The 24,614-nt window shown below is 43.3% G+C and overlaps 1 protein-coding gene across 1 annotated transcript; it reads right to left on the bottom strand.

Annotated features, from left to right (window-relative positions):
* Positions 1 to 1,448: 1,448 nt before the first annotated feature.
* LOC310644920 (galanin receptor type 1-like) lies at positions 1,449 to 22,653 on the bottom strand (the record flags this gene model as incomplete). Its single annotated transcript, XM_083370256.1, has 3 exons — positions 1,449 to 1,766; positions 11,718 to 11,783; positions 21,964 to 22,653. The coding sequence occupies 3 exons, from the start codon at positions 22,651 to 22,653 to the stop codon at positions 1,449 to 1,451; spliced, it is 1,074 nt and encodes a 357-aa protein (XP_083226382.1).
* Between the last annotated feature and the right edge of the window lie 1,961 nt (positions 22,654 to 24,614).

Here is a 24,614-nt window from a genome sequence, read left to right on the forward strand (position 1 = left end):
TGGATGTTCCCGCAGATAACGTGAATCTCAGCTCTATGAGATCTCTACAAAGGCATTATTTGAACTGGAGGATTCTGGGAGTTGTGGTCCACGCATCTAGAGGCAGCTCAAAGTAGCCACTGCCCAGCTTTTGAAGGGCTACTGGGTAAAGCACTTTTCAGGGCACGGAGGGACTGCATTTGGTGTGGGAAACCTCAAATGGTGTCCTTTGTGCTGCCTAAATTGACAGATTTCCAGCAGTTCCTAATTTCAGAGTACCCTGCAGTGCGTCTTTCATTGAGGGTGTTTCTCTATATTTTGTTTATATTCCAATGAATAGGGAGAGAGAGAGAGAGAGGATAGTTGCAAATTAGAAAGCAGTAAAGGGGTCTTTCTTTCATAATAAAAACAACATATTATAATGTACTTTTTCCAATTTAAGTCATCTTGAGATTACACTATTCCTGAACCTACAATACTCCTCACCTTTCTAGATCTTCTGGTTGCAAAGAAATCTTGAAAATATTCAGGCAGAGAAAAGAGAGATGGCCGAAATAATTTCAGATGGTCAGAAAAAAAAATGCAATTGCCCATCCTTTTGCTTTCCACGACTGCAGAATAAATTAACACATACTGTATGACTAAGAAGGGTAAAATCAATTTTACCGAGGAAGATAAATTCTGCAGCCTTGCATAATGCACTGAGGGTCTTTGCTTTGGCGCAAACGTCTTGAAATCTACACACACAGCACCAACTGTCACACTAAACATGGAAATGCTTCCTGCGAGATGAAGGGTTAGGGCTTGGTAGCAGCAACACTGAGACAGCTTGCTGTACTTGCGTCTCCTTTTCACTGCCTTTTTCAGTAGCAAGCGGCAAATAGAAATCCGTACCTTCCAGAAAATTGGAACTTTCCCTTCCGGCATCATGAGAAACAGCTCATTGTCCCTCCTAAGCCACGAATGGACTAGTGCTGAAAAAGTCAAAGTGGTGGCAACAAAGACTGGGTAACATAACCAGGGTGTGCATGATGGGACAGGTAATATAACCATGGTGAAGATGAGAGATGGGCAATATAACCATGGTTGAACTTCATAAATGGGTAATATAACTAGGGTGAACATCAGAGATGGGTAACATAACCCTGGCAAACCCTGGTGAACATATTACCCATGGTGGATGGGTAATATCACCATGGTGAAGATCAGAGGTGGGTCATATAGCCATGGTAAATATGAGACATGGGTCACTTAATTATGATGAACACGACTCATGAATAATATCACCATGGTAAATATGGTGGATGGGCAATATAAGCATGGTGAACAAGAGAGCTGGGTAATACCCTGGTGAATGCAACGGATGACCTGCTCAGGCCAGCTTTTCCAAGATGAACCATTTCTGAACATTTTTGTATAGTCACCCATTTGCTGTTCTCCCCGTACTACTTTGAGCTTCGGCTTCCCTTTCACACATTGGTTGTGGAGTGAGTAGTGGAAAAATTCTCCATGCGAACTCTCACCAGCTTGTCGGCAGGGGCTGGCTGAAGGAGGAACTTGCAAGTGAAGACCTGACGGCAGGCATTGCGGAAATTCTCAGAGAGGAAAGCATAGATGATGGGGTTGACGCAGGAATTCCCGTAGGCCAAGCAATGGGAGATGATGCGGAAGGTGAAGGAGATATTGTTCAGGGGGAACTGCCCAAATTCTGCCCACATTGTGATGATGTGGTGGGGGAGCCAGGAGATCAGGAAGACGGCAACAACCAACAGGACGGTCTGGGCCGTCTGAAAGAAAGAGAAGAAATTTTGGAGAGACAAACTGTGCGAACTGCAGCTTGCGCAGCATCGTTGTTGTTTTTTTACAAAGATGCCACATTGCCAAGTTGTGTTTAACTATACGCCAAGCGATGGGCAAAAGTCAGATTTCCAACATTTAACTATTTGCAACCTAGCAGCTATCAAAGGGGTAATTAACTTTTTTTAAAAAGAAAGTTCTTAAACTGGGCTTGGGACAGATTGACAGCAAACATAATTTTATTTCTACTACAGAGGATTTGGAGATTAATCTTGCAAATGATCTCATCCCTCGAATGAGCTTGAATATTTTCATTTTGAGCAAACATGGTTTTCTTCTTTCAGGATTTGTTTTGATTGTTCTTCTGCTGTTTTAATTGTATTCCTGGCAATGCTTACAGTCCTGACGTGAGGCCATCAAGAAATCACAATCTCTGTGTCATTCTCCCTCCCTCCCTCCCTCCCTCCCTCCCTCCCTCCCTCTCTCTCTCTCTCTCTCTCTCTCTCTCTCTCACACACACACACACACACACACACAGAGAGAGAGAGAGAGAGAGAGAGAGAGAGAAAGAGAGAGAAAGAGAGAAAATTTGAGTGTTGTGCAGTAGTAATGGTGTTGAATTAGAATTGGGGAGACTCCAGTTTTAATTCCCCCTCAACCAAAGAATTTCACTGGGTGATTTTGGGCCAGTCACTCCCTCGTAAATCAAACTAAGGGAAAATAGGAGATAATGTTGGGTACCACAGCCTTAAAGCCCTGAATTAATATGAGGTAGGATAAAAACAGTTATGGACAGTCACTTACTAAGATTGGGTTCATACAACATGCTTAAGCAGGTTGGTTTCACATCTGGCAGACAGATTCTCACAGTGTGACAAGTTCAATTACTGATAACTTGGGTTAGCTTTTTTTTACTTCTGGGTGTGAATCCAATCTGTTCAGCTTATTGTTTAATGCAACATTTCTCAACCTCCCCAGCAACTTTAAGATGTGTGGAGAGGATGCTGACTGGGGAATTCTGGGAAATGAAATCCACACATCTTAAAGTTACCGAATATCAGAAACACTGGTTTAATGTATCGCATGATTTCCCCCAAATGGGCCCATTTATTAACCAGAACTCTAAAGTAAGTTATCAGGACCTTGGAGAGTTCACATTCCCTCTGTTCAATGGTTGATGAGTTTCTGCTGACTTTAAAGAGCCCTTGATAGTCTACAACAGATATGTCAAACACAAGGCCCAGGGGCCGGATCCGGCCCTCAAAGTGGCTTCATGTGGCCCGCGAAGCCATCCTGGAAACAGGAACGGCCCCCACTGCCTTGGCCTTGGCCCAGAGACCCTCCTTCTGCCAGAGACCCTCAGATCTGTCCCACTCCAGCCCAGGCCCCCATAGGCACCCTTGATGCGAACGATGTAGAGCTGGCCATGCCCACCCTGTAGGCCATATGCACTCTAGCCACACCCACCCAGTAGGCCACGCCCACCCTGGCCATACCCACCCGGCCCCTTGAGGGCAACCACAATGCTGATGAGGCCCTCAATGAAATTGAGTTTGACACCCCTGGTCTACAAACTCAAACTCCTGTCTGGTTCCTCAGACACTTTAAAAAAAAAACCAGTAATTTTTCCCTGGACTGAGGATTCAAGTACCAAGACAGCTGCTTCCCCATTCTAAAAAAAAAAAGACAAAAAGAGACCTTGAAGGCTTTCTCTGAATTGAGGATCTTGCTGTAAGGCAAAGTTTTGAAAATACGACACCTCATGTTGGCATGGTGGACATCTGAAGGCAGTAGGTTCTTTAGGATTTGGAGACTGTAGACTCAAACCAATGTGGAACACCCAAAATTGAATAAATATTAAGAGAGATACAGTGAAAAAGACAGACCAACCCATGTCCCTTCAACTTGCCAGAGGCTCCAAAATGGCAGCGGCTGAACTGAGATGTCTACTGTTGTGCAGCAGCTTTTCTTCTTGGGTTTTTAGATCTGTCTCAAGATTCAAGATGTTGGGCGTCTTTTGCCACCTTCTTATACTTTTCTTAAGAGTCAGTGTGGATAAACATAATGCTTGTAAATAGTTGTGGGGCACATCTTACTAGTGGCTTGATCATAACAGAGAAAGCCGATCCTCTATCAGGGCCATTTCAAAGTAAGACATGGACCCTAGCTGTCAACATCTAAGGATGTATTGCTGATAGATCTTGTCAACAACTTGAGATTCCAGAAAACTGAACCTCTTTATTAGGGTGCCTAATATTTGCAGAAGAAAAAAAAGTGGATTGCGCCACTAGCTCCTCACCAATCTTCCAAAATGCCAGCACATGCCTGCATGCTTCATGTTCTTTATAAGGGTATTAATGGGTGGAGTGTCCTTGTGCTCGTGTGTTTATGGTGGCCAAAACTACTGTAAACCTCCACCCGAACTGGGAGACAAAAAGCTGTAATCTCTCTTGCAGTACTATATGGCAAAAAAGATCCTAAACTGGCCACAACACACTTAACAATCGCCTTGCTTAGCAACAGTAATTCTGGTCCCCGTTGTGAAAAAAAGTCAAGGACTAACTACGGTGCTTTCCGATGTTGCCAATTCCTCCATTATAAGCCTATCTTCTTCATTTCTGGACACTTCTACCAAAAGGATTATTAAGAGAGAGAGAAAAAAACAGAGTTTTCCTTACTGGGCTAAGTAATGCTCCAAACTAAACTACTAAAATGAGTCCTAGTGGCGCAGTGCAGTATTGCAGGCTAACTCTGTCCACAATCTGGAGTTTGATCCTGACTGGCTCAAGGTTGATTTAGCCTTCCATTTTCCAAGGTTAGTAAAATGAGGACCCACCTTTTTGGGTGCAATGCGCTGACTTTGCAAACCACTTCAAGAGGGCTCTAAAGCCCTGTGAAGCGGTATATAAGTCTAAGGGCTGTTGCTATGCTCGAGCACGATGGAAGAGCACTATCAATACATTCAGATGGAACTGACTGCGTTCACCCACACTGTGCAAAGTTAGATGAACCCAATTGTGGTTTATTTAAGTAACCCCATTGCCTGCTTGGAGCTCACGCCCCATTTGCGTTTGCGTCGTATGTTAGATGAAAATGTGGTGAGCTCATTTGCGGCTCACGTATGTGCTACACACATCTAGCCCTTGACAATTTGGAGAGGGGAGAAATTGAACATCCCTGTTCAATAGAAAGCTATTATCTGCACTGTCCTTTTTAGCACTGCTTACTTTCTGGGAGCTCACAATTATGGTCTGGTCTTGATTTGATTCATCACCCAAACTTTACCGCGGAGCTACCAGCCCTACATTAGCACTTCCAGGACTAAAGTGCTATTGAAAATACTCTAATTACATGGCTCTTGGTTACGTCCAGAAAGCAAAGTATTTTATCCTGAATGCATTCGGTGGTTGGTTGGAGGGGGAAAAAAAACCCAGAACCTCTGAGTCATTTGTTGAACAGCTTTCAGTGGCGCTGCCCTGAGATTTGTTTTGGTAACTCTGACTAAATAATTGCCACACAAATGACAAAGAGGAAGGGTGGGGGGTGATGGAGAAAGGGCACCCTTTGGAAGAGAATCAAGGCACAGCAACATCTTGGGCCAAATCAAAGTGTAATCTTGGCCAACAGACAAACCCAGCTGGCGTTCGCTGTGATTACGCCTCAAATTATGACCAATCATTCACTCCTTCTGGCCACCATTTCAACCTTTTGGGAATGCCTGTGAAAGATCCTCCTGTCCCTGAAAATCTTTAAATAAAACTGCCAGCCAGAATAGGCAATACTAGACTAAAGGGCAAACATTATCTCATGTTTGTAAATCCCTTCCTTGTTTGTAAGTCCCTTGAGTCTGATCTGGAATTCGTAGGCCACAATCGTGCCCTGGAAGGTGACAGCATTGTCCAAGGAGGCCATCTGTTTATGCCATATAAGCAGTGGTGGGATTCAGCCAGTTCGCACCACTTTGGCAAAACTGGTAGCTCCTTTTTTGTTGCCCAGGCCCAGAATGGACGTCCGGAAGTGGCATTCACACAGATAACTGGTTGTTCACATATCTGAGTCCCACCACTGCATATAAGCACTCCGTAAGAGCCAGCCAGCCTACGTTTCTATCTTCAGCCCTTGCAATGATGTATTTAAACTTTTGGGGAAAGAAAACATGGTTTCCTTCCCTGCAGTTTGTTATTTGGGAGGGAGAGGAGATGCAAAAAAGAAAAGAGGTTTTGGAAGAAAAGATTGTTTCTTTCCTTCTTCTTCTTTGCACTGTTGTCCTCAACCTGGTCAGCCCTTCCTGCCCGAGTGATTTCAACCAAAGAACATGGAAAGGCTTTACTACTCAACATGACCTGCAGACCCATTCTCGTCCCCGCACAAGCCAAAGGGATCATGTGGTTTTTCCCCACAATACCTCTGACCCTAGCCTGTAGATAAAACAACACTGGGAATGAGGTTGTTGGTCTAAAAACAGCCAGTCAGGTTTGAAAGCTGTCAGTTCAAATAGTAGCTCTGCAAACCTCTGACCTCGTGCTGCAGCAATTGGGATAAAAATATTTCTTGCCAAATTCACCAGCCAACATCTTTTCCAATTAGCTAAGAGCACTGTTGTTTTTCTGTTACACACACACCCACAAACCTAATTCTCACTGGCTTCTTAATTTTTTTTTTGGCACTTGGAATGGGGAAAGAAGGAGGCCTTAATGTGAAGATCTCTAATGGCAGACACCTTCTTGGAACCGCTGAAAGGAGTGTGTTGTGCGAATGGATGTTCCACATCCATTTTGCACTCTGATTCAGGTGACCCCGAGGGCACAGGTGGCATCAATGACTCTCAGAAAGAGTGCTAACGACAAGATGACTGCAAGGGATGCAAATCCTTCCATCCTCCACCGTTCAATCAGAACCGAAGAAGCTTCTTGGATGAGAGGTGAAACATCTTCAAACACCTTCTTGGAACTGCTGAAAGGAATGTGTTGTGTGAATGGATGTTCCACATCCATTTTGCACTCTGATTCAGGTGACCCCGAGGGCACAGGTGGCATCAATGACTCTCAGAAAGAGTGCTAACGACAAGATGACTGCAAGGGATGCACATCCTTCCATCCTCCACCGTTCAATCAGAACCGAAGAAGCTTCTTGGATGAGAGGTGAAACATCTTCAAACACCTTCTTGGAACTGCTGAAAGGAATGTGTTGTGTGAATGGATGTTCCACATCCATTTTGAACTCTGATTCAGGTGACCCCGAGGGCACAGGTGGCATCAATGACTCTCAGAAAGAGTGCTAACGACAAGATGACTGCAAGGGATGCACATCCTTCCATCCTCCACCGTTCAATCAGAACCGAAGAAGCTTCTTGGATGAGAGGTGAAACATCTTCAAACACCTTCTTGGAACTGCTGAAAGGAGTGTGTTGTGCGAATGGATGTTCCACATCCATTTTGCGCTCTGGTTCGGGTGACCCCGAGGGCACAGGTAAACCTCCCAGTGGCATCAATGACTCTCAGAAAGAATTAGATGACTCCACTATTCAATCAGAACTGAAGAAGCTTCTTGGATGAGAAGTGAAACATCTTCAAGGAAAAACAAAGCCCACTTGCCTCATGAAGAAAGCCAAGCATGACCTGGAGGACTGAGAATCTCCACAGGCAACTACTTTGCTGAGCCAATCTAGTCACAATTATATCTGTTATAGTTAAATGCACAAAGCCAGCATTATGCCCCATTTATATCCATCAATATGATATAATTATCATATGGCTGAGCATAATATTATAGGAGCAGGAACTAAACAGCTAATGGCCAGAGTAAAGTACAGTATTTCAGCCAAAAAAAATTGCTTTTGATGGAAAACCGATTTGCTCTCTCATACATATACAAGAGTAAATTATTTTAAATTATATCAGTCCTCAAATAGCAGGAGTGCCTGAGTTTCCTGTTTTTCTTTTTTTTAAAAAAAAAATTATGCCTGGCCACGGAAGGAATCCAGACCAGAAGAACGAGATCTCCTTGGAATTATCGCCTGCCTCGGTCATTTTGAGGGGTGTTTCGGACTTTCAATAATTTTGTTCTTGATGAGAAACCGACTCAAGGCAGCTGTTGCTGTGCACTCTAATCATCATTTTGCAGATGAGGTAGAAGTAGCCCTTGACTTAAAAACCACTTGTTTATTGACCTATGACCCTTTTTCACACCGTTGACCGTTGCAGCATCCCCACAGTTACATGATCAAAATCTGGACACTTGATAACCGGCTCATATTTATGATGGTTGCCGTGTCCCGGGTCACATGATCACCTTTGGCAACCTTCTAACATACAAAGTCAATGGGGAAGCCAGATTCACTTAACAACCATGTTACTAATTTAACAACTGCACTGGTTCACTTAACAAGTGTGGCGAGGAAGGTCGTCATATGGAGCAAGATTCTCTTAACAACTGTCTTCCTTGGCAAAAGAAATGTTAACTGTGGTCATAAGGATCGTTGGGCCAAAGACCACAACGTCCTCTTCCCTTTGTTGAAGAGAAGCTCAGTAGGCAAACTCATAGTGAATCTGAACATTAGGACATGGTTGGTGAGCGTTCACTCTCCTGGAGTTCTCCTGGGTTTCAAACTGGGCTTCCCACCTCCAGCCTTATCTAGAGATGCTGGGCGTCAGTCTTCAGATCTCCCTTATGCAGAGCATGGGATCTGCCTGAGCTACGGGATCTGTCTCTGCTTTTGAAAACATACATTTTCATCTTCCTTCCGCGAGGAACTAGATTATTTGAATTTCACTGTCATTCCAACAGACAGAGGAAAGGAAAACCTCCTAATTCTGCATGCTGCTAGTAAATTCACTCCACTTCTAAGTGGCTTTTGTCCCTTGTTTTGGCTACTGGTTGAAAGTGGGATCCTCTCCCTTTCTTAGAATCAGCACCAGAGGGCAGCAAAGAGATATAGAAATCTCTAACCCTTTGCCGCCACTTACTGGTTGGTCAAAGTGTTGCAGCCCAGACTTGGTAGTCCTAGTTCTGCCCCCCCCAAAAAAAATACAGGTAGTCCTCAACTTATGACTACAACTGACACTAGAATTTCCATGCCTAAGGAAGGCAGTTGTTAAGTGAGTCGCACCGAATTGTATGTCAAGGTTGATAAGTGAATCACATGTTTGTTAACTGACCACATGACTGTGGGGATGCTAAAACAGTCATAAGTGTGAGGACCACTTGTAAATCACTTTTTTCAGCGCTGTTGAAATTTTGAACAGGTGCTAAACAAATGTTTGTAAGTCAAGGACTACCTGCACTATATAACTAACACTGATAAATCCAACTAGCAATGAATGTCAGATAATAGTAGCCTTAATGAAAGTGAACACTTTAGAGATAGTTGCACAGTGGTTAGAATGCAGTATTGCAGGCTGACTCTGCTCACTGCCAGCAGTTTGATCCTAACCAGCTCAAGGCGGACTCAGCCTTCCCTCCTTCAGAGATCGGTAAAATGAGGACCCAGATTGTTGGGGCAAATATACTGAATCTGTAAACCACTTAGAGAAGGCTGTAAAAGCACTATGAAGCGATATATAAGTCTAAGCGCTATCTCCATTTTCCCTGAAGTTTTCTTCCCCTACTGTAGGGATGGTCTTGAGGAAGGAATTCAACACCTATTAGGTGTTGAATTCCTTAGCTCCACTAGCTTAGCTCCAGAAGAGAGAAGGGAATGAGAAAGAAGTTCAAGATTGCCTCACCTTGATTCTTTTTGCTATAAGGGAGAGATAGAACCTCTGTCAGGCTTTCAAAGTTCTGTTATAAAACCCTTCAAAAAACAAACTGAGTTCCAATACTCCTGGTGGAGCCTGTTTCCTGAACTGGCCTATCTTGAAGAGCTGATAGCTACAAAAGATGGTGGCCTTCTCTGCATGAGATACTTTGAAAAGAGGACCACCACGTTTAAATTCTCATTCTGTTTAATCTATCCAATGCAATGAACTGCATAATTTACCCAACTATGAATAAATCACAACCGGTTTGGATCACATATACTAAGCCATAAGCCAAACTTACAAATCCTGGGTCCACAGACTATCCTCACCTACAGAATCCGGGTAAACATACATTCTCTCTATATAGTAAAATGTATCATGTACCATTACCAAGTTCACAAAAGGCCACAAGGTAGAGCCAGTTTTGAAGTACTCCATAATTCTTCTGTTAGATGTTTTTGTGTCAGCCATGGCAGTTCCCAAAAAGGTCATCAGATGGGATCAAAGAGGCATCTTTGCTCCCACTGGTGGGTCAGGGGTCCCCGGCCCCTGCAGCCCCATTGGAGAGAGTTAATTGGTAAGGGAGGGGCTGAGGACCCCCATAAAAACCTCTGCTCAGGGGCTGCTCTCTCTTATGCTCTCTCGCTCTGCTTGCTTGCTCTCTTGTGGGAATGATCCATGAGCTCAATCCAGGCATGGATGCCTCCATGCCAGGGAACTCTTTCTCTTTACTCTATCGTTAATAAAGCTTTATCTGATTGCATCCCTGCGTGCTGCTCTTTTTACTTGGAAGCACCTTAACGAACCATCGGTCTCGTGAGGCCATCTCACATCTTCATTAGAGTTTTAAAAAGAAAAATGATAAATTAAGATAAGGGAGACAAAGAAACAGCATCTGCATGTAATTTTAATAATAAAACTGTTTGTAGCTATCTATCTACGGTTACTGATAGTCCTGTATGGCTTTCAGAAGTACAAAAACTGCTTTTAGGATCCTTTTACCCAACAGGAATATTTGTGGGAAAAGTATACATGTTTAAAAAGTGAAGATAGAGATTATATAAAGATGCCAACAAAGCTCTGTATCTTTTTTATGTATTCCTTCAAGCGCAATGCATATTAAAAGATGCTCTCAGTTCCTAAAATTGTTAGTCTGAAGCAACCAACAAATAAGTCCTCCACTCAACTCCCTGCAATTTTAAAAATAAAAAAAAATAATTTGGAACTTTACTATTACTTATAGCTGTATGTTTATCTTCCTCATGGCAGTATTTCAAATTAACATTGGGTTTTCTTGTAACATTTGGTGAATAAAGGATGATAAACTAATTAAAAAAAACCCCTTGTTTGGAAACACATTTACCTGGGCTAAGAATTTTGATCAAACATGGTCATCTTGCTAATTGGTTGTGAAACTGCAAAACAGCAGTTCGCAGAAATTTTAAATATGCACAGCATGAAAACCCTCAACCTTAAATGCCTGCAAGACTGTTGGCTTGCTTTCAGGAAAAAAAAATATTGCTAGTTATAGTATTGCCCCTCCGTGAGTTTCTTATATGTAATTCGGTTCTACCAGCTTCCAAAAAGGGAATTATGCATTGATTTGTTTTGTTTGTTTCTATCCTGCTTTAATTATTTTTACAAATAACTCAAGGTGGCAAACATAGCCAACACGCCTTCCTCTTGTTATTTTCCCTACAACAACAATCCTGTCAGGTGGGTTTTGTCGCAAGAGAGAGGGACTGGCCCAGAGTCACCCAGCTGGCTTTCACGGCTTAAGGCAGGACTTGAACTCATGGTCTTCTGCTTTCAGCTCTGGTGCTTTAATCACTAAATCAGACTTGGTTCAACCAGGGTTCAATTTTTTATATGCTTACATGTAACAGACAGAATCTTGCCAGGCTAAATGCTTACTACTCTTACCCTAGTGAATATATCCTAGGGAGTGGCTATTTGAATCCTCTTTATCTCCTATCCATCTCTGGGCTGGTCTCTCTCTTTTCTCCCCCTCCCTCTTTCTAGAATATGTTCCCACCTTTCTGGGAAACTGCCACCTCATTGTTGTCCTTCACACCAGCTCCCCCTCCCCTCCCACGGGCATCATCTCTCATAGAAACAGACGTACCACATTTTGATTACTTTTGTGAAACACAAAATATCTTCCTCGTCTACAACGCTTAGTAATTGCTGTTGGGCATTTACCTTTCTCTTTGATATTTCTGACTTCCGGGAAATATTCTTCACTTTTTTATGAAGGTGATATAAAACCTACAACAAGAAAGAGTGAAAGAAATTGTTACCTCATTTCAGAAAATATCGGTTTTCCTCAGCCCGTTGCTGGAGTTTGCAAGAGAATGATGAATCTTCCCCCTTAATTTGATCAGGCTTCAAATGAGATCATTGCAACCCCTTGCTTTTTTTTATAGCCTCTCATGTGTGTGTGTGTGTGTGTGTGTTTAAGAAACTGCACTACATAATAGTTGTCTCTATATGACTAGAACTCTTCTGTCCGTTCGTCTATCTGTAACCTTCAACTGGGCAAAATGGAGCCTCATAGGGCAACCATTTAAAAAAAAAAAACAGGTCGCTGTGATGGACTAACGTAGGGGAAGAAATAGCAGAAACTTTGTGTGTATGTGTGTGTGTATGTGTGTGGAGTTGAAAGAGGGATCAACCTAAAATGAGGGTGAAGGTTTGTCCTCCGAGCTTGCGATCTTTTTCAATATCTTTAGTACTCGCCTCTCCTTTTGGTTCAGAGTTTCGTTTCGTCTGTTGCACTGCACGCTGGAGATGATTCTTTGTCTGATGTCTTCTTGTGTTGCTTGGTCCAGATTGCATGTTTTTAGAATGGATTCGAGATTGGCGAGGAATTCAGTGGGGTCAGCATCTTTGTGATTGAAACTGAGGCCATGTGTGAGGACGGTCTTTTCACCATCAATCAATCAGAATAGAGCTGGAAGGGACCTTGGAGGTCTTCTAGTCCAGCCCCCTGCTCAAGCAGGAGTCCCTATATCATTTCAGACAAGCGGCTATCCAGTCTCTTCTTAAAAACCTCCAGTGATGGAGCTCCCACAATTTCTGAAGGCAAGCTTTTCCACTGGTTGATTATCTTCACTGTTTGGAAGTTTCTCCTTAATTTCAGGTTGCTTCTCTCCTTGATTAGTTTTCATCCGTTGTTTCTTGTCTTGCCTTCTAGATAAAGGTCTGCTGGATAGATTTCTGATCCATGGTTTTGAATTGTCGTCTTGTGATTGCGGGGGTGATGGTATTAAATTTCTGTTGTAATGAGTTGCATTTTTGGGTTTGTATTTTGTTGGTGTTCCTGTGGATTGTGCATTCTAAAGTGTCTGTCTGTCTGTCCTATGGAGTTGAGGCATGTGGGTTTATTTGTTCGTGTATGATGCATTGGTATTTTTCCATAAACTCGGAGAACGAACTTCATCTTCATCCTATACCCAAGCTATCAATATTTCAAATCAACCTAGAATCTCTACATAGCCAGAAGTGAACAAACTTCAACCCCTCTTGAATTCTGTTGACCCTTATCTAATTCATAGCAGATTGGTTAAGAATATTGTTGTGAATAGGCATGGATAGCAATAAATTAGTTTAATTGGACCTTTACATGTGGACCTGATCCATCATGCCTGATACTAGCTTAAAGAACATGTCCAAAATCCAGGGCTCATTAATTCTGTGGGATTGAAATTTCAGGAATCTTCAGTTCACTTCTACAGTATTGACAAAATTATGGCCATTGCAGCATTACCATGCCACCCTGCAGCCCCACCATGCCACTGCAGTCAGCCACGGTCATGGGATCATGATTTCTGACACTCCCTGCCACCTTCCCACAAGCAAAACCATTGGGGAAGCCAGCAGGAAGTCAAAAGTTGTTCCCACTGCGACTACTTTTTTGCCTGCTCATCGTTATTCTGTTTATTGGTTTAGGTAAGGAAATATTTCTGAAACAATGAACAAACTGTTCATAGGCTGTCTGGAACATACATACTTTTTTTTCGTTCAGTCATGTCTGATTCTCACAGATTGCCTGGACTAGACCTGCAGTTTTCTTGGCAAGGTTTGTTGGAAGGGTTTGGCCATTGTATTCTTCCTAGAGCCGAAAGAAAGTGACTGGCCCATGGTCTTAGGGTCTCCTGGTTTTGTAGCCTGATGCATTATCCATTACAGCAAACTACACAATATACTAAATGCTTAATTAAAACGATAATTGTACAGGAGAAGGGAAGGGAAAGGAAGGGAAGGGAAGGGAAGGGAAATTTTGAAGCTGGGCAAATATAGCTACTAAATCTTGGACCACATTAGTTCAACATTTTGTGTAAATCCATCTAACAAGCTGATGGCCTTCACCTTAGATCACTGTTCAGCTTCAGGGAGGTTACATCTGCCAAGAGCCACTAATCTTAATGGAATTGTTTTATCTCCTCTTTGAAAGGCATCGTATTTCTGTGACTCAGGTTTGACATAACATTGCGCTAATTAACCTGCATCTGTTTTGTTTATGCAAAGGGATTCTTCTCCCTACCTCCATTTGCAAAAGAGGCCTCTGTAGTGAAGGCTGGCCTTGAAAAGCAAAAGAAAAAAAAAGATTACTCTCTATTACTTCAAACTTAGCTCTATGTCACCTTTCCAAATGGAGTTTGTCAGGGCATTTTGCTGCTCATTAAAATCGTGAACGTTTTTTTTTAAAAAGTAGGGTTTTGGGTGTATAAATGAGAAAGAAACAAGTTGGTTTCTCCTTCTCCCTCTCTCTCCTGCTCCTCAGCGCTGACTTCCTCAACCTCCAATCTGCTATTTACATTTGAAGAAGCACAGTGAAAACAGATATTAACTGCATTCAGGTAATTAATACCGTTTAGGCCTAAATGATCCGCTGCTGAGAAGCAACCGCAAGCAAAGAGATCTTGCCTGGATTTGACCCTTGCAGACCGTAAAGGCTACTTTGCTAGAACCAGCTTGGTATAAGGGTTAAAAGCGCTGGATTAGAAACTAGGAGGCCACAGGAGTTAGCCCTGTTTAAGCACAGAGGCCAGGTGGGTGACTTTGGGCCACTCCCTCTTTCTTGGCCCTAGGCCAGAGGCCCCCAACCTTTTGGGCACCAGGGAGAGTGGTTTTTTCCCACAGATAGGAGGGGATGTGGTGTCGTGTGCTGCCTGCATCCCACGGGTGGGGCTTCCTTTGTTTTCACGGCCTAGTTTTTGGCATCCTGCAGACCAGTGCCGGTCCACAGATTGAAGAGTGGGGACCCCTGTCCTAGGCAAACCAGCTTGGTCTAATGGCGAAGGCAGCAAGCTAAGAAACCAGGAGATCGTATGCTCCAGTTCTGCCTTAGCCATGAAAGCTGGTTCGTTGACTTGGGCCAATCACCAGGAGAAAGTGAGTTCATGAGAGCTAGCCATGAAAAGCCAGCTGGCTGATTTTGGATCAGTCTCTTTCTCTCTCAGCCCAACTCACCAAGCAGGGTTGTCGTGAGGAAAATCGGAGGACAAAGGGGTATCAAATAGGTTCTCTGCCTTGAATTGTTTATAAAAATAATGATGGTGGGATATAACTTAAATAAACAAAGAAATGAATAGAACCACCTCCAAGCTTTTGCCAAGACAACTGCAGGGACTTGTCCATGCAGCTGATAGGAGTCAAGGAGGCCGTTGGTTGTACTTAAATTAAAATGATCCGAAAAACCAGAGAGACAAAACATTTAAAAGATGTTCAAATCCTGAAAGATTCCTGGGTCCAAGAATCCTAAAATCTTGCATGAGTTTTCATCAATGTCCTTCTTTTTACCCAAATGCTTAGTATTACGTTTCTCAACATGCCGCACTAAATTCTTAGACATTGGTGACTTGATGGGCCATAACACCAAATAGCTGATCTGCAGGACCTTCTTTCTCCTGTGTAAATGAGGACCACTGATCATTTTTTATGCACTGTAATTCCAGACTTGTTCACCCACGCTCAGTTTACCTGGAAGCCTCTCTCCACCCAACTGTTATTTATTTTTTACACAAGGTCACCAGTAGAATGGAAAAAGGATGGCTCTTTTTTTTAAAAAAAATAAATGAAATTGTAGACTTGTGAAAGAATACTGCTGCTTTCTCCTTCCAGACACAACATCAAGCCTTGGTGGAGCAGTGGGCTAATGCCTCCTTAAGTAACACCAGCTGCCTGCCATTAGTGCAGGTTCGAGTCCCACCAGGCTCAAGGTTGACTCAGCCTTCCATCCTTCCCAGGTAGGTAAAATGAGAACCCAGATTGTTGGGGGCAATTAAGCTGACTATGTAATAATGCCGCTTGGGGGGGGGATGTGAAAGCCCTAATAAGCAGGCATATACATAGAATGAAGGCTACTGCTAAGCTTGTAAGCCACCCTGAGTCTTCGGAGAAGGGCGGGATATAAATGGAATTTTAAAAAAAAAAGCCAAAGTGGAGGAAAAAAACTGAAATCCAGAAGAGGTGTTCTCAAGCTTAAGCTTTATTTCCAACCAATTTACATATCAAAGAAAAACAGTGTAAGGCTTTGGTGCAAGGATACTATAAAAAGAGATACTACCCTAAGTGGGGTTTGGACGCACCGGTCAAGACCCTTTTTACTAGCATTTTAGCCAAGCACACTGTAGAGAACTCACTCATCTGATTAGTTTATTTTTCAGTAAGTTTTCAGAACCCCAACTGGGGGTTGGGTAATCAAGATTAAAACCATGGTTGTAGTTTGAGGACTCAGCAAGATACTTAGGGTTACATAAATGGAGTGGAATCTAAGCAAGAATAGAAATTTGGGGGGGGGGTTGTCTTGAATTATTTCCTACTAGTTAATTTTTAAGGACTTAAAATAATGTTTCTCAAACTTGACAACTTTAAGATGGAGGGATTTCAGGATTCCACAGCCAGAATGCAAAGTCCTTCATTTTGCTATAATCTTGTTGCTTTCTTAATTTTTTTGCCTGTAGTCTTTTAATGAACAGGAGAGAGAGAGAGAGAGAGAGAGAGAGAGAGAGAGAGAGAGAGAGAGAGAGAGAGAGAGAGAGAGATCCCATTTTATAGAATTAGCAGCTTGTAGCTCCGTTTTTAAAATTGAAAATATTTCTTTTGGTAAATTAAATGGATGCATTTATAACAACTGCCTCAATAAACTATATACTTTTAAACTTCACACACCAAACTTTTTTATATATAAGCAAAGCAATTTTTATAGATTACATTTACTAAAATATCTTTATATTTTTATATCTGTGAAAGTTATTGCATGTATGCCTGGTTTCCCCACATTTTATGTTTTTCTAAATGTTGATTAGCATTTGTGGAAAATTTTACATCTTTACATCTTATTTTGAAATGGATATGCCATGCCTCAAATATCTAGTTTTTGCAACCTTCTTACTTTTTCAGTGCTACCATATCTGGACAGGGCAAAACCCCACACTAGCTAGTAGCAAAGAGAAAACTTTGATTGTGTAGCCTAGATATGATACCTTTAGCAATACTCCATATGGAGAATTTGCTTTTGTTTATGTCAATGTCCAGTATCAATTCTGTCTATTCCCAAACTTCAGCACAGAGACAATACTGCCCCTTGAAATGGCATCTATTGTTGAACTCAAAGGAAGCAATCTTAAAAAACAGAAAGGCAAAACATTTAAAAGATGTTCAAATCCTGAAAAAGTCTTGAAACCTTGTCCTATGCATGAGTTCTGACCATTGTCCTTCTTTTTACCCCAGTACTGTTTTTGCTGTGAAAGTTCTCTAAGGGACTCGAGAAATGATTAAGGTGACTACATGAAAATCATTTATTTTATTTTTTTAATCCCATTTATATCCCGCTCTTCTCCAAAGACTCAGGGTGGCTTACAATCTAAGCACAAATCAATTTAAACGTGTGCCTGAGTGAGCCTGGATTTTGGCAAGATATAAGAATCTAATTTAAGGTTAATTGACTTCTTTTTGATGGTTCTCTTCCATTAACCACCTATTGGTCCTGTTAAGTATATTATAGGAATACCGCCAACATCGGCAGCATCAGTGGCCCTTGCCATATGCAACTTTTTTTCCACTGTTATTGTAAACACCAGTTGAGCACTTATTTTCAGGAGCTCGCAATTTATGTAAGATTGTCTAATTCTGTGGGCAATATTTTATCTTTTTTTAAAAAAAAAAACAAATCAGTAAACTATTAAGAGGAGAAAAAGTGTATCCTGTTCTCTAACGAAATTTAGCTTAACCTTTTGAAAACAGAGTTACTGCCCTACTGTAACCAAGCAATGGATGTACTTAACCATTAGATCTAGGAGACTAAAGTACTTATGTCGGTTAATTAAAAGAAAATGCATCTATTAATGATAGCATTTATTATCTCCCTTGCTGACGGGCTCACTCAAAGCGGTGACGCAGAAGGAAAACATTTGAATTCCTAAGTTACTAGTGAGGTTGGAAGAGCATTGGAAGTTTATTGCATTTAGTTTATGGCCCTCTGCTAAAGAAGGATTCATAGAGCAGCGTTTCCCAACCTTAGGAACTTGAAGATGCGTGGACTTCAACTCCCAGAATTCCCCAGCCAGCTATGCTGTCATAGAGGCCATTTGACCAAACCATCCCTTTCCTTTAGATACAGAGGCAACCCTGGTCTGGGAAAGCAAGGAGGGAAGGAATGAGGTCCTACATGCCATGATGTCCTCAAGCAAATGACACAAACGATGTCATTATGGAAACACCTAATCCACACGATGGATGTAACGTTATCACGATGCATCTGGCATCACTGCAGCTATTACCAAATCAGGAGTGTTGGTGTTACAGTCTTGGCCATTGGAAAACTGAGCTGATTTATTTCTCTCAGTGGCATGTGGCTGAATGCTCCAAAACTGATTTACTTTTTCCTTTTGAGGGGAAGGGGGGGGGGGTTCCAGCTTAGTTTCCTGTGGGAGGGAACCCTCCCTCCATTCCTCCATTCCTCCTTCCCTTCCTCCCTCCCTTCCTCTCTCTCTTCTTTCTTTCCTTCCTCCCTCCCTCCCTCCCTTCCTCCTTCCCTTCCTCCCTCCCTTCCTCTCTCTCTTTCTTTCCTTCCTTCCTTCCTTCCTGCCTTCTCCTTCCCTTCTCCTTCCTCCCTCCCTCCCTTTATTCTTTTCTTCCTTCCTCCCTCCCTCCCTCCCTCCCTTCCTCCTTCCCTTCCTCCCTCCCTCTCTCTTCTTTCTTTCTTTCCTTCATTCCTTCCTTCCTGCCTGCCTGCCTGCCTGCCTGCCTTCTCCTTCCCTTCTCCTTTCTCCCTCCCTCCCTTTATTCTTTTCTTCCTTCCTTCCTTCCTTCCTTCCTTCCTTCCTTCCTTCCTTCCTTCCTCCCTCCCTCCCTCCCTCCCTCCCTCCCTCCCTCCCTCCCTTCCTCCTTCCCTTCCTCCCTCTCTTCCTCTCTCTCTCTTCTTTCTTTCTTTCCTTCATTCCTGCCTGCCTGCCTGCCTCCCTTCTCCTTCCCTTCTCCTTTCTCCCTCCCTCCCTCCCTTCCTTCCTTCTTACTTTTGGTTTGCCAACTGCAGGTTCCATTAATGGAATACTGATTTGATAGCTTTGCAGGCTTCCCTGCCTCCACAATCCAGATAAACCAACAGCTTAAAATTGATGGGAGTTTAATACCAATGGTATCCTGGAACAAGAGGATACCAGGCACTTCCTTGAGAAAATGGACAAGAACTCCCATCAAGAAGACCTTTGACCTAGCTAGCAACAGTGTGTGCTGTGTTATATTCAGAGATAGGATTGTTTGAATACCATTGTTTGGAAACAGGCTTTACAGTTTGAAGATAGTGAAACTAATTGATAAAATAGTTAGGTGCTCTTGGGCTTACAGAGAAGATTGATAGAATTGGGTGTTACTTCTTAGATTTACATTCAAACTTTCATCAGGAGGGAAGAACAACGCTCATATAGTCTACCCTGCAGATTTTCCTTAGAACAGCAACCCTGGGTATTTAGGAAGGACCAGAGCAAAGCCATCAACTGCAAAAAGGAATGAGAGACAACCTTAAGAAGCATTAAGGAGAAACAGTTCCATAGTCCAGAGGGAGAAGCAAAGGTGAGAAAGAAACTCAAAATAACCCCACCTTGATTCTGCTAGTTTAAGAGAAGATAAACTTGAAGAACCTTTCAAGATTGATATCAGCTCTTCAACACCGGCCAGGTCAAAAAAAACAGACCTGGTAGGGAAGTAAGTGAAAAGTGGAATAAGTTTCATTTCTTTTCCTTTCTTCTAGTACTGGTCTCCAAACTTTGCAACTTTAAGACTTGTGGACTTCAACTCCCAGAAGCCTGAATATCTGGCCAAGTTTGAAGACCCTTGTACTAGCACTAAAAAATGTCTTAAGCAAGGAAGTAGCAAGGATCTGGAAGAGAAACCCACTCTCTCTGAGGTTGGTTACTTATGTTGCTCAGAAGACGGCTTACAACCATTTGCAAAGACATGTTCCACTATTTAGAGAAAACGAGGCCTCTATCAAGGACTAATTGGAACGGTGACAAGCAAACATCCGTATTAGCCTAAAACAACCCATTTCCACAAATTAAATATTAACCTTGATCACTAGAAGGGGGAAAAATCAATTAGAGGGAATTACAGTAAAATGAGAAGGATGGGTTTGCATTTCATCAAACGATCATCACACGATCAAACAGCATCATCTCCATCGTCTGCTTATCGTCTGATTATGGATATGTTTTCTTTCCTCGGGTTTCTAAAAGTTAAAAATTGTTTCTTGAATAATATGATTCTGGATCTTAAAACTAAGAAAAGGTCTCCTTTGCTCTTACTGGCTTTAACTCTGTTACTTCGGTGTGTATGTGTGGGCATAGATGTAAGAAGGACTCATAGTGGTGAAATTCTGGCAAGACATTTAGGAAAGGAAAGATGGGATTTAGATTCAGAAGCTGCCTATCTGTTCTAACAAGGTCAGTTTAGACTTCTAAATTTGTCTAGTTTTCAGCACAAAGCTAGCAAGATCATTGGAGTGAGGTGAGGGTGTAGCTCAGTGGTAGAATAGATTTCATATCATGTGGAAATTCCCAGATTCAGCGGATATGAAACCCCTACTGTCATCTATCATTCATATGCATAGATGAATGGCCTGTGTTAATGATTGGATTTGTACATCATACTATACCCAAGTTTAGTTTAAACAGAGTTGGAAATAACCACTTTGGCTGGGGCCACACAGCACACCTGTCAGAATCCATTTATATCACATTTCATAAATGTATAGGTAGAACAATGTGCTTATTCTGGGGATTCTGCCATCTCTCCGAAGGGGGGGGGAGAGGATAGACTTTAGGCATCTTCAAACAACAGGGAACATTTGAACAAAAAAGGAAGCAATAACCATAAAACCAAGGAGAGTTCCCTTTCCCACGGAAGGGCCTGACATCTGACCAAATGGATGAGGGGAGGGGCTGAAATGGGAATGCTTTATGTAGGATTGAAATGTAACTTTGTTAGATTCCGTCTTGTATTGCCACAATCGATTCCATCCTAGTAAACATTTTCCTTTTGGACTAAACTTGCATCCAAGAGTTCTTATTTCCTAAGATGTGGATTGAGGTGGGTCCTGACAACACCAAGCTATAAGTTTACAATCCCAAGAGCTGAGATGCACTAAATTCAAGCCCAATGTTATGAGTAATGATCTGGCTTAGCTTAAGGGATGACCCCACGTGAAAGAAGAGCAAGAAAGAGTATCAGGGGACTGGAAGCTAAAATATATAAAGAACAGCTGCTAGAATTGGGTAGGTCTAGTTTAATGAAAAGATGGACTAGGGATGATATGATAGCACTGTTCCAATATCTCAGGGGCTGCCACAGAGAAGAGGGAGTCAAGCTATTGCCCAAAGCACCTGAAGGCAGGACAAGAAGCAATGGATGGAAACTAGTCAAGGAGAGAAGCAACCTAGAACTAAGGAGAAACTTCCTAACAACGAGAACAATTAACCAGTGGAATAGCTTGCCTTCAGAAGTTGTGGGTGCTCCAAGACTGGAGGTTTTTAAGAAGAGATTGGACAGCCATGGTATAGGGTATGGTATAGGGCTGAAATGGTATAGGGCTTCCTGCCTGAACAGAAGGCTGGACTAGCAGACCTCCAGTGTCCCTTCCATCTCTGTTATTCTATTCTAAAGTGATTTGAAGGTGGGTTCTTTGTGTCAAATGTCCAGAGGATTTAACTCATCCTTGCTTTCCCCTTAGTTCAAGTCATGTATGGACTCTCAGGGATCAATGAATGACAACAGAGTATCTTATGGGCATGCTTGGGAGAAGTCTACCATTGTGCTCCAAATCTTTCTCTAGCAAACAAAGAACTCCTGGAATTGAGCAGGGCTGGCTTAAACTGAGAGCCTAGATATGCCAACTTGAAAATGCCTACCTCCCATCTCCATCCCCTCTTGCCCCATTGGTACCCACCTTGGTGTAGCAGCATGTGATGAGCACCAGAGGTAGCAGATAACCCACCACGAAGATGGTCACCTTGTACATCTGCTTGGCTCCCGGATTGCCAGGCCAGTGTTCCCAGCAGAAGGAGCTGTTGGGTGCCTGCTGGTGCCCACTTAAAAGTTCCTGGTGCTCAGCCACTGGGATGGCAAAGAGGAGAGAGAGGAACCAGATGGCCCCCACCCCAAGAGTGGCATTACGTTTGCTCCGAATGCACAGGGAGCGCTTGGCATGCACCACAGCAATGTACCGGTCCACTGACATGGCCACCAAGGTGAAGATGCTGACAAGCATGGTGGCCATGACGAGATAGTGCACCCACTTACAGAAGAAGGCTCCAAAGATCCACTCTGGCAGGGAGTAAATGGTGGCCTGGAATGGGACACAGAAGAGAAGGAAGGAGAAGTCCGCAATGCTCAAGTTGAGGATGAAAATGTTGGTGGCACTGCGGGAGGGACGTCCACCTGGTGGGAGACGGCCAAGCACCACCAGCACCAGTGTGTTCCCCACCATCCCCAGTAGAAAGATCAGTCCAAACAGCACAGGAATAATCACTGTCTCTGGTCCAGCTCCTGTCTTGCTTGGCCAACACGTAGAAGCATTGGCTTGCTTGAAAACCATATCAGTGGTGCAAAAGGTGACATTGGTGTCTACCTCCTCCATGGGGGCTCTCTTGAGGGGATGTGGCCCCACTTTGGGGGATGTTTCCAGGAAAACAATGGACCTGTGTGTTTTGCCTACAAATTGTGGAAGTTTGTTGATGAAAGCCTCTCCTCCCTTGGATGGAGCTCTGATGGGTTCTATATGCTCGCTCTGTCTTGAAAGATCTTCTCCATGGTGATCAGTAGAAGCGTTTCATTCAAATGTTCCCAGCAGCTGATTAGGCATCTTGAAGACTTGCTTTCCTCTGGTTGTTGCCAAGATCGTCAACTGGAGTCTCTCTGTTCATCAAGCCTTGGAGATAGAGAGAGGGCTTACTTTAAGCTGCTTCCAGCAATGCTGCCGAGAAAGCTAGTGAGCTGGGCTGAGAGCAGCTGGCTGAGATTTCCAGCTCCTCCTCTTTTCACTCTGTAGCTTGAGGGAGGGGAGAGGGCTCTTTCTAAGCAAACACAACACAACATATGAGTTTTCACACAAGATGCTTGAAAGCCTTGTTTTCTCCCCATGCTTCCGGGTCTCAAAAACCACTGCTAAAACTTTGTTCTGCACTGCCATACGCAACCTTCAAAATAGATTAAAATAACAGAGTTGGAAGGGACCTTGGAGGTCATCTAGTCCAACCCCAGCTCAGGCAGGAAACCCTATACCATTTCAGACAAATGGTTGTCCAGTCTCTTCTTAAAAACTTCCAGTGTTGCAGCATTCACAACTTCTGGAGGCAAAGTTGTTCCACTGGTTAATTGTTGTCACTGTCAGGAAATTTCTTCTTAGTTCTAGGTTGCTTCTCTCCTTGGTTAGTTTCCATCCGTTGCTTCTTATCCTTCCCCAACCGGTTTATTTACTGGACCTCAAGGAGGGTGGGTTTCCCAGGATCTGAATGCCTTGATCCTGTGACTGGATTCACACATTAAGCCAAATGACCTTGGTTTGGTGTGCAGTTACTTTGATTCCAGGGGGGGGGGGACTACCCTTGGAATCTGTGGGAGACTCACCTCACTCTAGGGATGTCCTCCCCTAGGTTAAGACGTATAAACTGACCATCTCCAATGCTCCTGTGCAGTCTGCTGGATGGTTTTATAAAGCTGGAGGCTGCTAACAAGGACGTCGATATGGAGAAACAACACATTCCCCTTAGCTGGATACTGGAGAAAAATATTTCAACTAGTGGTGTATAACTCCTGCAGAAGACTAAAGCCTTTCTTTTTCATCTAGTAGGCAAGAAGTGTTTGCAAGCTGGCATGTGGAATAATGAGTATAGTGCTAGAGGAAGATGCCGCCTTAAGGAAAAGCTTTATGCCTCAGCCTACTGTGATCCTCGATCTGTATTTATTAATAAGTTGGCATTGTACAGGCCTTCTATGTCCCAAGAGCTCTCTGTTTTTTCCCTAAGGCAGACATGTCAAACACAAGGCCCGGGGGCCAGATCCAGCCCGCGAAGTGGTTTCATGTGGCCCGCGAAGCCATCCTGGAAACAGTGAGGGAACGGCCCCCACTGCCTTGGCCCTGGCCCAGAGACCCTCCTTCTGCCAGAGACCCTCAGATCTGTCCCACTCCTGCCCAGGCCCCCATAGGCACCCTTGATGCCAACGATGTAGAGCTGGCCACGCCCACCCAGTAGGCCATATGCACTCCAGCCACGCCCACCCAGTAGGCCACACCCACCCTGGCCATACCCACCCGGCCCCCCGAGGGCAACCACAATGCTGATGTGGCCCTCAATGAAATTGAGTGACACCCCTGTCCTAAGGGAAACAGCTTTGGGAGAAAGTGATTTCTGAAAATGTCTCTCAACTACAAAAGCAGGAAGTCTGAAATGATGTCAAGAGACTGGTAGCTTTTCTCCTGAGTGGTGGGGTTTACCAGTCCCCCCCCTCCTTTGCCATCAGGTCTTGGGAAATAAACTTTGTGCAATGATGGCTCAATCTGTTTATTCTGCTAGGGCAGAAAGGGTGGTGGGCATCTGC

The sequence above is a fragment of the Vipera ursinii genome, assembly GCF_947247035.1.
Source record: "Vipera ursinii genome assembly, chromosome: 10".
Lineage (NCBI taxonomy): Eukaryota > Metazoa > Chordata > Lepidosauria > Squamata > Viperidae > Vipera > Vipera ursinii.